Genomic DNA, 12,814 nt, shown 5'->3' with positions numbered 1-12,814 from the left:
GCCTATTATTTGAACCACACTCAGCTAAAAATATTGCTCCAATACTATTAATCTTGTAAAAATTAAATTTTCCTCCCTCTGACAGCCAGAGGCCACCAGGCTGGGGTGACAGGGTGGCCATGTACCTGGACAGCGCTGCCCAGGTCCCCTCCAACAGGACGTCCAGGGGACCCAGCAAAGGCGGTTCCACGCACGACACGCTGAAGGGGCGATGGATGAGCACAATGGGGCCGGGGCCGCAGGGCCAGGGCCAAGCAGGATTTTATCACAAGCCATTACGGTCCCAGTCAGGAGACGGGTGACAAACACACGCCGCCCCCAGGGAAGAGTCTGGGATGAGGTCCAGACCCGGAGCGTGGAGCACCGCTGGCCATTCCCACCCCACCCCCCGCCCCGGGAAACATGCCCGCACTGGACTGTGGTTGCAGGAGGGGACCGCCGGCAGGACGGCAACCCTGGAAGGCAAGCCAGGCCACAGCCTCGCAGGGCCAGCCGACACACCCACCCCTCCTTGGGCAGGCTGGACCTTCATCCTCAACTCCCAGACACTGTCCAGTCCCGCAGACACCGGGAGCCACAGCCTCAGGGCCTCAGACCTGGGCTTATCCCCATGTCTGCTGTGGTGCTGTCCCGTGCAGGGTCGGTCCTGCCCAGGGAGGTGCCAGCCCCGAGCGCCGTCCCAGACTGGAACCAAGCAGGATGGCCCTGTCACCGACTAATGTGCCATCAGCGTACTTAAGACCAAGAGAGGAAAACGCTGCCGGTTCTAACTGAGAGATGCTGTGGCTGTTAGATGCACCCTGGTCTCAGATGTAAACGTGATAATCGACTCGTGGAAGAACAGACTGGATGTAATATCGTCCTTAGGTACCTCAATGCACCAACCGGACAGGAAGATCTTCCGGGCGTGTCATCTGTAGTGTCTGCAGTGGTTGCAGATTACTCCACCATGTGGCTGGTCCACAGTGTAAAAATACCTAATTCTGGGTACTTAAAATTACTTCCAACTTTTGTTATCACATAATTTTTGATGACCATCCTTATACACAACAGTTTGCAAGACGGCTACTTCTCCAGTGAAGCTGCTGAGTGACGGGAATGCTCTGGCAGGTTTCTGTATTCCGTTGCAAACTGTGAAATCACATTTTAAGATAAATCTCCAGGGATAAGCAAGACCAAAATGGAGCTCTCAGCCCCCAGGTGCCTCCAACACAAACCTTTTCTCAGCCCACCAAGCATTTGGTCGGAGGAGAGACGCAGGTTTTACGTCAGCATGTCACGACAGGTGACACAAAACGGACCATGGAGAACTAGAAAACTCAGCATTTCAAAAAACTATGGAAAACTTCCACAGACAGAGACAGTGGGAGCTCCTGGCCTTCCTGAGGCCGCAGTTTCTGTGCACAAGAGCCAAGGCCCCAGCCTCCACTAACAAACTGATACCCACACTTCACTGTTGACTCAGCCCCAGGCGCACATAGAGCCCCAGAATAACTCCCTCAGCGGACGGATGGCCTCCGCCCCAGGGAAACTAACGCCTCCACTCTCCCTCGGCCACCCACCCCTGCCTCAGTCTCTGGTCCACTGGGGAAGGCGTATCAGATATGTCAGCCTTTCTGAGAAATCGGTTTGATTTCGTTGATTTTCTCTAATATTCTATTTTCTATTTCACTGATTTCTGTCTTATTTTATGATTTCCTTTCTTGTGCGGGCGTTGGTTAAATTTGCTCTTCGTTTTAAAAACTTCTAATGTAAGCATTTGATGCTAGAAATTTCCCTCTAAGCACTACTTTAGGTGCATCTCACAAATTTTGAAGGTTTTTAGTTTGTTTTTCGTGTAATTGGAAATAATTTCTAATGTCCTTTGTGACTCATGGGTTATTTACAAGTTTCTTGTTTATTTCCAAATATTTGGGGCTTCTCCAGATACCATTTTTATTTACTCCTAATTTAGCTCCTCTGTGTGACCTCAATCTCCCACACGTGCTGAGCTGCGTTTTTGGCTCAGATTTCAGTGTGTGGAATGTTCCATGTGCACACACAGGCCAAGACTCGTCCAGGCCCCAGACCGCCTGTGCTCTGGCCGCCAGGGTGGGAATGCCTGAGTCCTCGGGACAGGCCCCCTGCCAACCACAGGAGACCCTGCACCCACCCCGACAAATGTCAGAGCGACTCGCCTTCCCAGGGATGAGAGTGGAGGCCGACAGCCCCGCCTCGCCCCTTGGCATGCCACGTGCCACATGCCACATGCCCTGTCCACGTCCCAGGGCTGCGCGTGCAGCCGCCAGCCCCGTGTCCCACGGAGGCCCGTGAGCTCACGCCGGCTGTCAGGGACTGTGCCAGCTTTCCCGCCCACGTAGCTCTGACACGGGTACCCACACGATGGGCTGCCACATCCCCCTGGGGAGCTGCCCCCTGCGCCCTGGCCCCGTCACAGCCCTCGCTCTGAAGGCTCCTTCGATATCAACTCGGCCACTCCTACCTTCTCAGAACCCATGTGGATGGTCTTTTTCTTCATCCTTTTACTTGTAAAATACCCATCTTGCCACCTAAAGGAGACTGTGAGGACCCGAGCGTGGTGTCCACGAGGCACAGGCGACCAGGGCCACGGTGGGCCATGGCGGCTCTACTGGCCGAGCAGGGACCGAGGCCTCTGCGAGGGGGAGGCGACGAGGGGCCCCGCTAACCCACCAGCAGCAACCCGGGGACGATGCTGACCGCCTGATGCTTGTCACAGTGACTGGATCTATGGGGTTTACACATTGTATCAAACTCTGACAGATCCCAGCCATGACCTTTTCAAGCCCTTTCCTCTCCCGGCCCTCCTGGCGCTCCAGAGACACCACCTGACGTCCTGGCACTGGGCGACGCCCATCGCCAAGTCCTTCTTTCTCCACAGCTCCTGCGGCTGCGGCCCTTCAGGGAGCTCCTCCTGACACTGTGGCCCTAACCTGCTGATAACAGTGTGGTTCTCATTCCAGACGCTGCAGTTTTCATCTGAATAAGTCCCACTTGGGGAAAGCATTTTTATTTGCAGGATGAGCTGCGGAGAGGGAGCCGTCGGGGAGAAATGGGAGAGAGAGGGGGGCTGTGTCCCCGCCCTCGAGGCCTTGGTGGGCCCGCCACCGTGGGCTGAGGCCCCTGCAAATGCGGGGAGCGTCCCCCGGCCGAGCAGTGTGGCAGAGGCAAGACCCCGGGATGCAGGATCTTGCAAATGCAGCTAAAGGCAGAGACACGAATCTGCAGTCCGTGACTACCTCATAACTGGCATCAGACGCCCCGAATTTAAGGACTGAAACCTGGCAGGAGCCTCTCTAAGCAGAGGGGAAGCGCAGTGGCACCTCTGCCCTGGCCGCTCTATGCAGGACGCTCTTCCCAGCCCCCACTCCCCGCACGCAAGTCCCGGTCCAGGCAGCGGGCATACGGTCACCTGCTGCCAGATCCCTGGGCCAGGGATGCCTTGAGGAGGGGACCCAGCAACCAGCACCTGCACCTGAAGCAGGGGACGGCGTGAGGGGAAGGCTGCGGAGGACAGATGACATAAGACACAAAGGAGCACAGGCGGTCTCAGGGCTCCCCAAACACGGTGAGAGCCTCCCACCAGCAACGGCCACTCAACGCCGGCCAACCTCGCTGCTCCGAGACGCCCCTGCCTGGCCCTGCACCCGGCACACCCGCGGCCACCATGCCAGCCGGGGCTGCTTCCCCGGGCATCCGCCATCCCCCAGACCACTGTCGCACTGTAATTCACGCACGGCTGCCTGTGCCCGTGACAGAGCTGGCCACCGAGCCTCTTTACGTAATCAGAGGATGGCAGCTCCAGCAGACGCTTGGCTTGTCCAACGCTTACTCCACGGAAGGAAAGAGCGCTCACCGTGAAGTGCTCCTGGGACTTGTAGTTTTCATCCAGGTAGACCCGTGCCCTGTTGTACTCTTTCATTGCATCACTGGACAGCAGTTCTCTGGAAGGCAAAGAGGGAGCTGTTTAACGCACAGCCACACGGACACCGCACCCTCTTATAGGAGCGCTTACAAAGCACAGGAATGGCAGCTTAGAAACCACGCTTTACGTTGTCCTGAAAACAACAGCAACGGGGGGAAAGGAAGGAAGGGGGGAGGGGGAGGGGGGGGGGAAGAGAGGCGAAGGTGGCATAAACTGAGACCCACTATGCGCCCTCCGCGCAGGCCGCTCCATGCCGGCCGTGAGATGAGCAGGATGGGGGCCCCTCGGGAAGCTGACACTGGGAACTCACCCAGGGCCACACGCCAGGAAAGCTCGAGTCCACAGCCTGTGGGGCGTCCTGGCTGTTTGCGCCCGGTCCTCACAGAGGCCACACAGGCACCCCCAGGCCTGGGCAGTCCCTCCCACATTCACTCCTCACGGGAGAGAAGTTGAGGACCGTGACCAAGTGGCCAAGGCTTTGCAGCAAGAAGGAGGGAAGGGTCTCCAGACGTCCCTTATGAACAGGCTCCAGCCCTGACTGCACACTTCATGGCCACACTTTGTCACCAGAAGAGCCTTCAGCAGGCGACCTCGTCGCCATCTCTACAGACATGGCCGGGACAGAGCTGCCGTGCACCCTCGAGTTCTGTGATGGAGCCGGATGGACAGAGGCACCTGACCCCCCCCATAACCAGCGCCCCAGCAGGGGGTGGAGGACATGGGTGCCGTGTGAGCAGCCAGCACTCAGAGCAGGAAGAAGAGGGGCTCCAGCTTTAAGGAGTGACAGTGAGGAAGGCAGGAAGGAGCAGGAAGGAGGGGGAGGAAGAAGATAAGCCTCGAGGGGATCCAAGTAGTCCTCAAGCACCTACCTGCCTGCTGGGATGAACCCCAACATGCTTTAGGGGGCGAGGCAAGACGCAGACACGAAACACACATAGCAGCAGAATCAAAATTACTGACATGTTGAAGAAGCAACAAATAGGACCCATAATCTACAAAAAAAGGCAACAGAAACAGATGTAGAAAGGATAAAAATGATGGAGTTGGCTGAAAAGAAACTTGAAACAGCTATTATAAATGTAACCAAAGATTTACAGGAAAACATGGATACAACTGAAAGTTCTAGAGCTGAAAAATACAGCATCAGAAATAAATTCACTGAATAGGCCTAACAGCAGATTAAAACGTAAAGAAGAACAGACACAGCTATCCAAACTGGAGCAAAGAGGAAAAATGGACTGGAAAAAAAAAAAACTGAAAGAGCTGTAGAGACCTGTGTGACAGTCTACCATCAGGAAGCCAGCGTCCAAGAACAAAAGAGAAGGGAAGAAAGCACGCAAAAGCTTTCCCCAAATCTCAGTAAAGTCATAAACCTACAGGTTGAAAAAGCTCAAAGAACCCCAAGCAAAATAAGCACAAAGAAAATCAAACTAAAGCAAAACAATCAAGTTGCTGCTAACCAGCTAGAAAGACAAACTTAGCAGTCAGGAAAAAAGACACACTATATACAGAAAATTAAGACGAGAACAACAGCCCAATTCTCCTCAGGACAATGGCACACCGAAAACAATGGAACAATATCCTTAAAGCACTGAAAGGAACAAAATGGACCAGCTAGAATTCTGTTTACAACAAAAGTATCTTTCAAAAACAAAGACAAAGACTTTTTTCAGATAAACAAAAGCTGAGAGAATTGACCAGCAGCAACTTGTGTTGAGATAAATGTTCAAGTTCTCAGGCTGAAGGAAAATGGTGCTGGAGAGAAAGCTGACTGTACGGAGAAGGACTCACCCCGGGAGGGGCAGGGGACTAGTCAAGCAGGTGACATGTTCTCTCACTTTTTAACCTTTTCAAGAGGCAACTGACTGTTTTAAGCAAAAATAACAACATGTATGGGACGCAGAGCACAGGCAGGAGGAAAACATCTCCGACGACAGCCGGGGGACGGCAGGGGACGGGAGCCGTGGGATCCCGCGAGCTCGGACACACGGCCCTGCCAGGCGCTGCCCCCCACCTGAGTCTGCTTGTCGCTGATGTGCCCAGCTTCTCCAAAGGGGTTCTTTTCTTCCTGACTTACTGCAGTTCTTTATATATTTAAATACTGACGATTTCTGTCAGTAAAGTATGTTGAAGATATCTTTTTCCAAGTGTGGCTAAACTTTTACTTTGTTTATAGTGTCTTTGGATAAAGCTTTTAGCTTCAACATGGGCAAATGCGTCAGTCTTTCCTCTTGCGGGCTGCACTTTCGCACTTTTTTAAAGAAATCTCTCCCTAGATGCTCTCCTACCCTTTACTCTCGAATTGTCCTCGGGCCTTTTACATTGACTCGGTAATAACTGAAATTCATCCCTGTGTGTGGAGAGGACTACAACATGCTGGGGACCCAGCTTCATGGTTTCCTGGCCCAGGACACCAGTGGTGCCACCCCCTGACCCAGCTGCCACCTGCTGCACACTGGGGTGAAGCGGGGCAGGAGCTCCGCTGCCACGCATCTAGGTGCCGCCCGCACACACACACACACACACACACACAGGAGGCCCTCGGGCCGGGGGAGTTGAGGACACCCCCCTTGCTGTGCTTCAGAAGGACTGCAGCCAGTCCTGCCTGTCTGCGCTTCCATATTAATTCTAGTGTTAGTTTCAGTGTTAAGAAAACATTTTGATTGAAATTGCCTTAAGTTATAGATTATTTGGGGAAAGTCTGGCAGCTTTTAAAAATTTGCCTTTTAACAAAGGACCCCGCAATTTGACAGTTGAAAACACGGATGGCTTGTGTCATTCCACGCCACTGGGGACTGTGACAGGGGCCAAAGCCTGGGACAGCAGCTGGACCCAGCCTTGGACGGGGCCCCAGGCTGAGAGCGTATAGAGGCCACCCAACCCGCAGACCTGCACACCACACGTGGCCCCGGCCCACCCCACCCACAGCCGCCTTCAGCGACCAGCCTCACGAGTGGCACGTGTCACCTCCCCACACTCCGCCGGTGGGAGAAGTCACGGGGCCCAGGGTCCGGGGTCGGGGAGGACAGGGCCACATTGCAGGGGACACAGTGCAGAGAGGGTGCCCCAGGCACTGGGGCCAGAGGCAGGAAGGACGCTCCGGCAGCTGCCGATACCCGGGGCTGTCCGGCACGCAGCCTCTTGGCCCAGGCCTGCCGTCCCACCTGTCCTGCCACCGCTCCTGCATCCACTTCCCGAGGCCCGGGCCCTTGCTTCCCGTGCGGCGCCAGGCAGGCCCGCCGTCCACAAAGCCACACCAACGATGGTGCTCTGTGCCCGGCCCACTGTGACAGGAAAGCTGTGAGCTGCTGCGTGGACATCAGCCCCGTCTGTCCCCGGCCGCAGCAGTGGCAGAAGCAGCAGGCTCACAGCCATCGGGCCACGTGACCGCATCTCGGCCTGGACCCGGGGGGCGCTGTCACCCCACCCCAGGCCTCACGCTCACACGAGCGTGCCCCCCCACCCCAGGAGGAAGCAGAGGGACAAGCAGCTGCCCCGGGACGTACCTGACGAACTTGTCCACGTGCGACATGGAGGCTTCATAGTTCTTCCCTCCGAACTCCTGGCAGTGCAGGGCCAGGAAGTGCGGCCTGTGCGTGTGCACGACCTGGGGAGGAACACACGGCAGCGTCAGGCCCCACGGGGCTCCTGCCACAGTGCTTTCCCCACAAATCCTGAGCATCTCGGTCCCCAGGGCCATTTCCTCCCCGTTACTACGAATCCTCAGAAAGGATTCACAACTCCTCAGAACCTTCCTCAGCAATCTGGGCGTTTCCTCCCAACTACAGAGTCCCACGTGTCAGCTGCAGGGCACCTGCAAAGGCCCAGAGGAACAAACACGCATCCTAACCTCACATGTGAGGGCAGCCATCACTGATGCTACTATGGCCCCCATGAGGATGCAAGCACACACGTGTCGTGTGCATGTCAGTGCTGTGCATGTGTGTGTGCGCACGTCTCTCACCGTCCGGGAGGGAGCAAAGCTGGCCATGCAAGGAGCTGACGCCAGCTCACGCCCAGCGTGCACATCCCCTCCCCAGCCCCACGGGGCAGGCCGGACACAGGGCACGGGACACGGCTGCGGCCACCAGCGGGACCCACTCCAGCCACGCGGCCCCTGGGCAGCGGAGCCAGCTTGGCCCACATCCTCTCAGCGCTGCCCGCCCACCACAGCCCACAGGGCCAGGCCCGCTGCGTCTCCCTGGTCACCAGGGTCCCCTGCCCGCTGGGCTCCGACTAAACTGGCCCCGAGGGAGCGCCCAACCTGCCCACACTTTGGCCACTCAACCTGGAGTCGTCCTCGAAGCTGCAGCCGCTGACCCCCGCAGCGGCTCCTCCAGGAAGCTCACAGGGATGGCCCCGAGAGCACCGTCCAGCTGCCCCCCGCTGCCCACATCCAACCCAGCACGGACCCAGCCACCCCCGGGCGGTGGCACAGACCTGCATCTCACCCCTGTGGTAAGCCACGTTAGGCGTCTCAGGGCAACCCACAGGTCACCTGAGCAGGTGTCGACCCACACGTGCTCACGAGGGGGCCAGGCACCCACAGCCCTGCCCTCCTGGGGCGCCGGGGACAGCGGTGACGAGGCAGCCGTGCCAGGACGTGCCCCGGGGGCGTCAGCACAGCCTGGGGAGCAGCAAGGGCAAGGGCTCCTGGGAGTGGAGAGGGGCCGCTGGGAGCCGACGGCCAAGGGCAGCGATGGAGACGTGCCAGGAGGCCAGGCAGGGCACTTGGAGGCCGAGAGGCTGCCTGTCCCCGCCTGCGCCCGCCCCTCCGCCCTTCCTCGGCTCTGCGCTTCTCCGCCCCTCCCTGGTACCTGCTGACACGGCAACACTGCCGGCTCTGAAGCCCTCACCAAAACCCACAGAACTACCTCGTCCCTCCGCAAGCCCGCCATCCCAGAGGCAGGTCCCCTACACAAGGCCATCCGCGCCTAAGGCCACAGTGTCGGCGCCTGAACCCGACCTCGGCCACCACCGCGTCCTGCCCGGAGGTCAGTGCACGTGGACAGGTGAGGGCTGCATCCAACGGGCCTTGCGGAGATGGGTGCTCTGGGAACAACGGCTGTGTGGTCCCTGATGGGAAGCGGCTGCATCTAGGGTTCAGCCAGGCCACGCCAGAAAGTCGGCCACGGGGACAGAGGACGCAGGGCATCAGGCCCTGGGAGCCATGCTTCTGCGAGTCTCAGAAGGAAGCATTGCCCAGCAGTAGCTGCCCCCGACCCGCAGACAGCAGGCAGCACGTCCAGCCTCGGGGTGAGTGACGGGACCTGGTCCTGCTCCAGCTGTGACATCAAAACACAATCCCCAAGACGGGGAGGTTCTTTAAACAGGAGGAAAATTCAGACCAGAAAGTGTGCTTTTCAGCCGCGTGGGAAAGGCGATACCCGCGGGTAGAGCGGCCTGCCCTGGCTCGCACCCTACGCTCCGCTTAAGCGGGTTTACGGGGCACCCACCGGGGTGCTTCCGCCTCCCACTGAACACAGGCGTGGACCCTCTCTGTCCCTGGTCACCAGCCTCAGGGCTCAGGCTCTCGGGGACGGGGACCAGAACAGGCCCAGACGTTTCCCCAGCCGGCGGCGCCACAGCCCTGCCCGGGGGGAGCGGGGAACAGGCAGCTCGCCTCGTGCGAGCTCAGTCTTGCTCCGCGCAGGCGCTAAAACACAGACTCCGAGACAAGCTGGATGCCACCCGCCGGCGGCCCCCTGGCAGGCGCCCTCACACACGATGCTCCCCGTGCAGCCCTTGCTGGCATGGAATGATCACAAGACAAAGTTCAGGAATCCCAGGGGTGTCCATGCAGCAAATCACATTCACCAACCAGAAAAGACTGCAGAATGGTCTCCGGGCCTGAAGCCTGGATGCAAAGGGCACAAGGGACCCCAGTCAGGAGAGGCTCCGGGCCAGCCTGGGTCAGATCACCAGACCGATCTGCCCTCAGGCCCAAGGTCGAGTGTGCACAATGCCAGCCACGCCCACAGGTGCACACAGCGGCCTGGTCACACGGAAGCCACCACAGGCTCCCTGATGTGTGCCGCTCTGTCACCCACCCTCTGCAGTACCTGGAGCAACATATAAAACCAGACGTTCACAAAGGCGGCACAGAATGCCCCTAGGAGCAGTTCCTCCCTGGGAAGCTGGTGACGTCACACAAAGTGAATGCGATGCTCTGACACACGCAGATCGTCACGACCGTGACTGTAAGGTTCGTGACACCAGTTCCTTGAATGCTGCAGCGTGTTCTTTGCCCAGCTCTACAACAGGGGCGGGAAAAGGAGAAGGAAGCCCCAGAGACGCTTGGGTTTTGTGGGTGAAGACGGGGCCCCGAGTCAGTGACAGGTTCCTGCAGTTCACCCTGTCACCTCTTGTAACCGAGGCTGCAGGTCACCAGATCGTGGCTGGGACCACGACCCAAGTCCCCAGGAAAAGCCAAGTGGAGCCGCTTTCCAAGGACTTTCCATTATGAATTAGGACAGCGAGGACAAGGGGCCCACGTGTGGCCGCGTTAAGTCACAGACACACGGGGTCTCTCTGGGCAGGCCTGCCCACCTGTCTGCCTTCACCCGAATCACATACACGTCTCCCTCGTAAGACGACTCTCTGCTGTGGTTTAAACTGAAATAGCCGTTTATGGCACAGAATTCACTCTTTAAATCATATGAAACTCCTCAGACATTTGACTCTGATCCCACAAATCTCAGAAAATGGAGAAATCCAAAAACAGCAGCTCCTTGGGAGTGGGCGGACGCCCCTCCTGCGGACTCCAGAGCATCCGGGCAGCGCAAAGCAGAGGGGCCCCTTGCTGGGACGTGGCGCTGTCTCCGCAGTGGTTTATCTCTGAAACCCATGGCGGTCTTGCCTGAGCTACAGGGCCTGGAGGAGCAGGGGCCCAGGGCAGCCCCCGCCTGCCCGCCCGAGCCTCAGCTGCAAAGGAGACGAGGCCTGCGTACGGATGGCGGGGGGACAGGGCACCGGCGAGAGAAGGGGCCTGGCGGTACCACCAAGGTGGGCGCTCCAGGAGCTGCCGGGGCTCCAGCCCTGCTGTGGGCCAGGGAAGCCCCTTCACAGCTGAGGAAGCAAACGCCGGCCCAGGGGTGGGCAGGTTGGGACCTCGCGCCCGTGGGAGGCCGCGCCTGAGCTTACAGCGGCACCGGGGGATGCACAGGGCAGGCACCACCCCAATGGGCACGCTGTGGCCTTCCCGGGCACTCACGGGGCCGGACAGCCCACTCCTCTCAGTCCGAGGTCACCCCACGCAGAGCGCATCTCCCTACAGCACTGCCAATGTTCTTCCCGAAGGACCAGCCCGTCCACTCGGGCTTTGCCTTTAACAACTGGGAAGAGGTGACACAGCATCAACCCGGCGGGTCTGCCGGCTCCTGGATGCACGGCTCCATCTCGCCCTGGCGTGCGAGGCTGGGGTCCAGGGCCTGCACCACGGAGCGCCCAGAGCAAGAGCAGAGCTGGGGTTCCTCTGCCTCCCGTCTTCCCGGGCCGCACATCTGCGCACCGAGTCCGTCTGACCCCAGGCTCAGCTCCACGTGTGTCTGCCCTGCCCCACTGTGCTCCTTCCAGGGCCTCTTGCATCTCCACCTCCAAGAAAAGACGTGGTGCTGAACAGCCCTCCAGGAGCACTTCTTCGTGCTATAAACTCACAGAGGAAAGTGACAAAATGAAGAGTTGAGCTTTATCAGTAAATAAACTGATCAGGTAAATGAGTTTTATTCAAAATTCTCAGAAAAGCTGGCTTACGAGGTTTCCATTAGGATTGTGCTTGGCCAACAACAGAAAACCAACAACCAGCCGCTTGCATAAGGAGGTCGGGCTGGCAGGCAGAGATGGTGCACCTGCTCGCAGACGGCATCCAGGAACCAGCTGCTTCTACCATGTCTGCTCTGCCACTGCAAGCACTGGCTGTCATCCTCGTGACTGCAACATGGCTGCAAAGCCCCCAGGCCTCATGCCTACGTTCCAGGCAGGAAGAAGTGGAAAGGGTATAGGCTTAAAGGAAAAGGGGAAAAGGCTTCTTTTCTAGTGCTTTGCCTACTTTATTTAGACAAGAAAGGTCTCGCCGGGGACTTCTGCCTACACACTGTGTCACAGGACGCCCCCAGAAGCCACGCACAGGTGGCACTGGCTGGCACTCTGCAAGCAACAGAGCCCGGCATGCGTCACGTGCAACCGCACATTGTGGGGGTGCCGTCTGCCCCCTCTGCCGCAGCCCCCGCCGCACCACGTACCTACCTTCCAGTCTCCCGAGTCCCAGGCTGAAGGACGATTGTAGGGTGGACACATCTGTGACCCCCTTTGGTGCCATGGTCTCTGAAGACCACGGGTTAGCAAAGCCCTGGGCACAGACAAAGGGCTCGCTGACCAAGGAACCTGCTGTCCCTCTTCTCTTGACACCCCCCTGACCTGAGCCCCTCTTCAGAAGCCCGCGCTCCAGCCCAGCCGAGGTGCTGAGTGCGAATGCGCCACAGACACGCAGGTGCTTCCGGCCTGCCCAGCGCTGGCGCCTGCGACTCGGCACACAGCCAGTGTCGCGTGTCCGCGTGTCCACATGTCCCCACGTGTCCTTGGCCTGGAGCTGTGCGGGCAGCTCCCGCCCCTCCACCCCTTGCCTCCAGTCCCCGCCACTGCGTTCCGGTCTCACCCAAACACCAAGTCATCCGTCCTAGCTCAGTGGGAGGGAGACTTTCTGGCTGGACTCCCTGCACCGCAGCTCTGCCCGGACAGCGCTGGGGAGCCCCACCCAGCAGAGGTGAAGCCCCTGTGTGCCCACAACACCGTCCCCGACTGAGCCACTTTCTGGGGAAGGACGACCCCTATCCAACACATTTTAATTGGTAATCACAATTAGATTTAAATTTA

The 12,814-nt window shown here is 58.4% G+C and overlaps 1 protein-coding gene across 1 annotated transcript in view; it reads right to left on the bottom strand.

Annotated features, from left to right (window-relative positions):
• INPP5A (inositol polyphosphate-5-phosphatase A) overlaps positions 1-12,814 on the bottom strand; it is a 179,572-nt gene that overhangs the window by 89,101 nt on the left and 77,657 nt on the right. Inside the window, exons 3-4 of the mRNA XM_079713026.1 lie at positions 7,450-7,550; positions 3,875-3,962 (exon numbers count right to left, since the gene is read on the bottom strand). Of these exons, the coding sequence (XP_079569152.1) occupies positions 3,875-3,962; positions 7,450-7,550 (189 nt within the window). The remainder of the gene's footprint in view (positions 1-3,874; positions 3,963-7,449; positions 7,551-12,814) is intronic.

This window comes from Hyperoodon ampullatus, assembly GCF_949752795.1.
Source record: "Hyperoodon ampullatus genome assembly, chromosome: 1".
Taxonomy (NCBI): Eukaryota; Metazoa; Chordata; class Mammalia; order Artiodactyla; family Ziphiidae; genus Hyperoodon; species Hyperoodon ampullatus.
The sequence above is the reverse complement of the archived record's forward strand: the minus strand, read 5'-3'. Positions and strand labels throughout refer to the sequence as shown.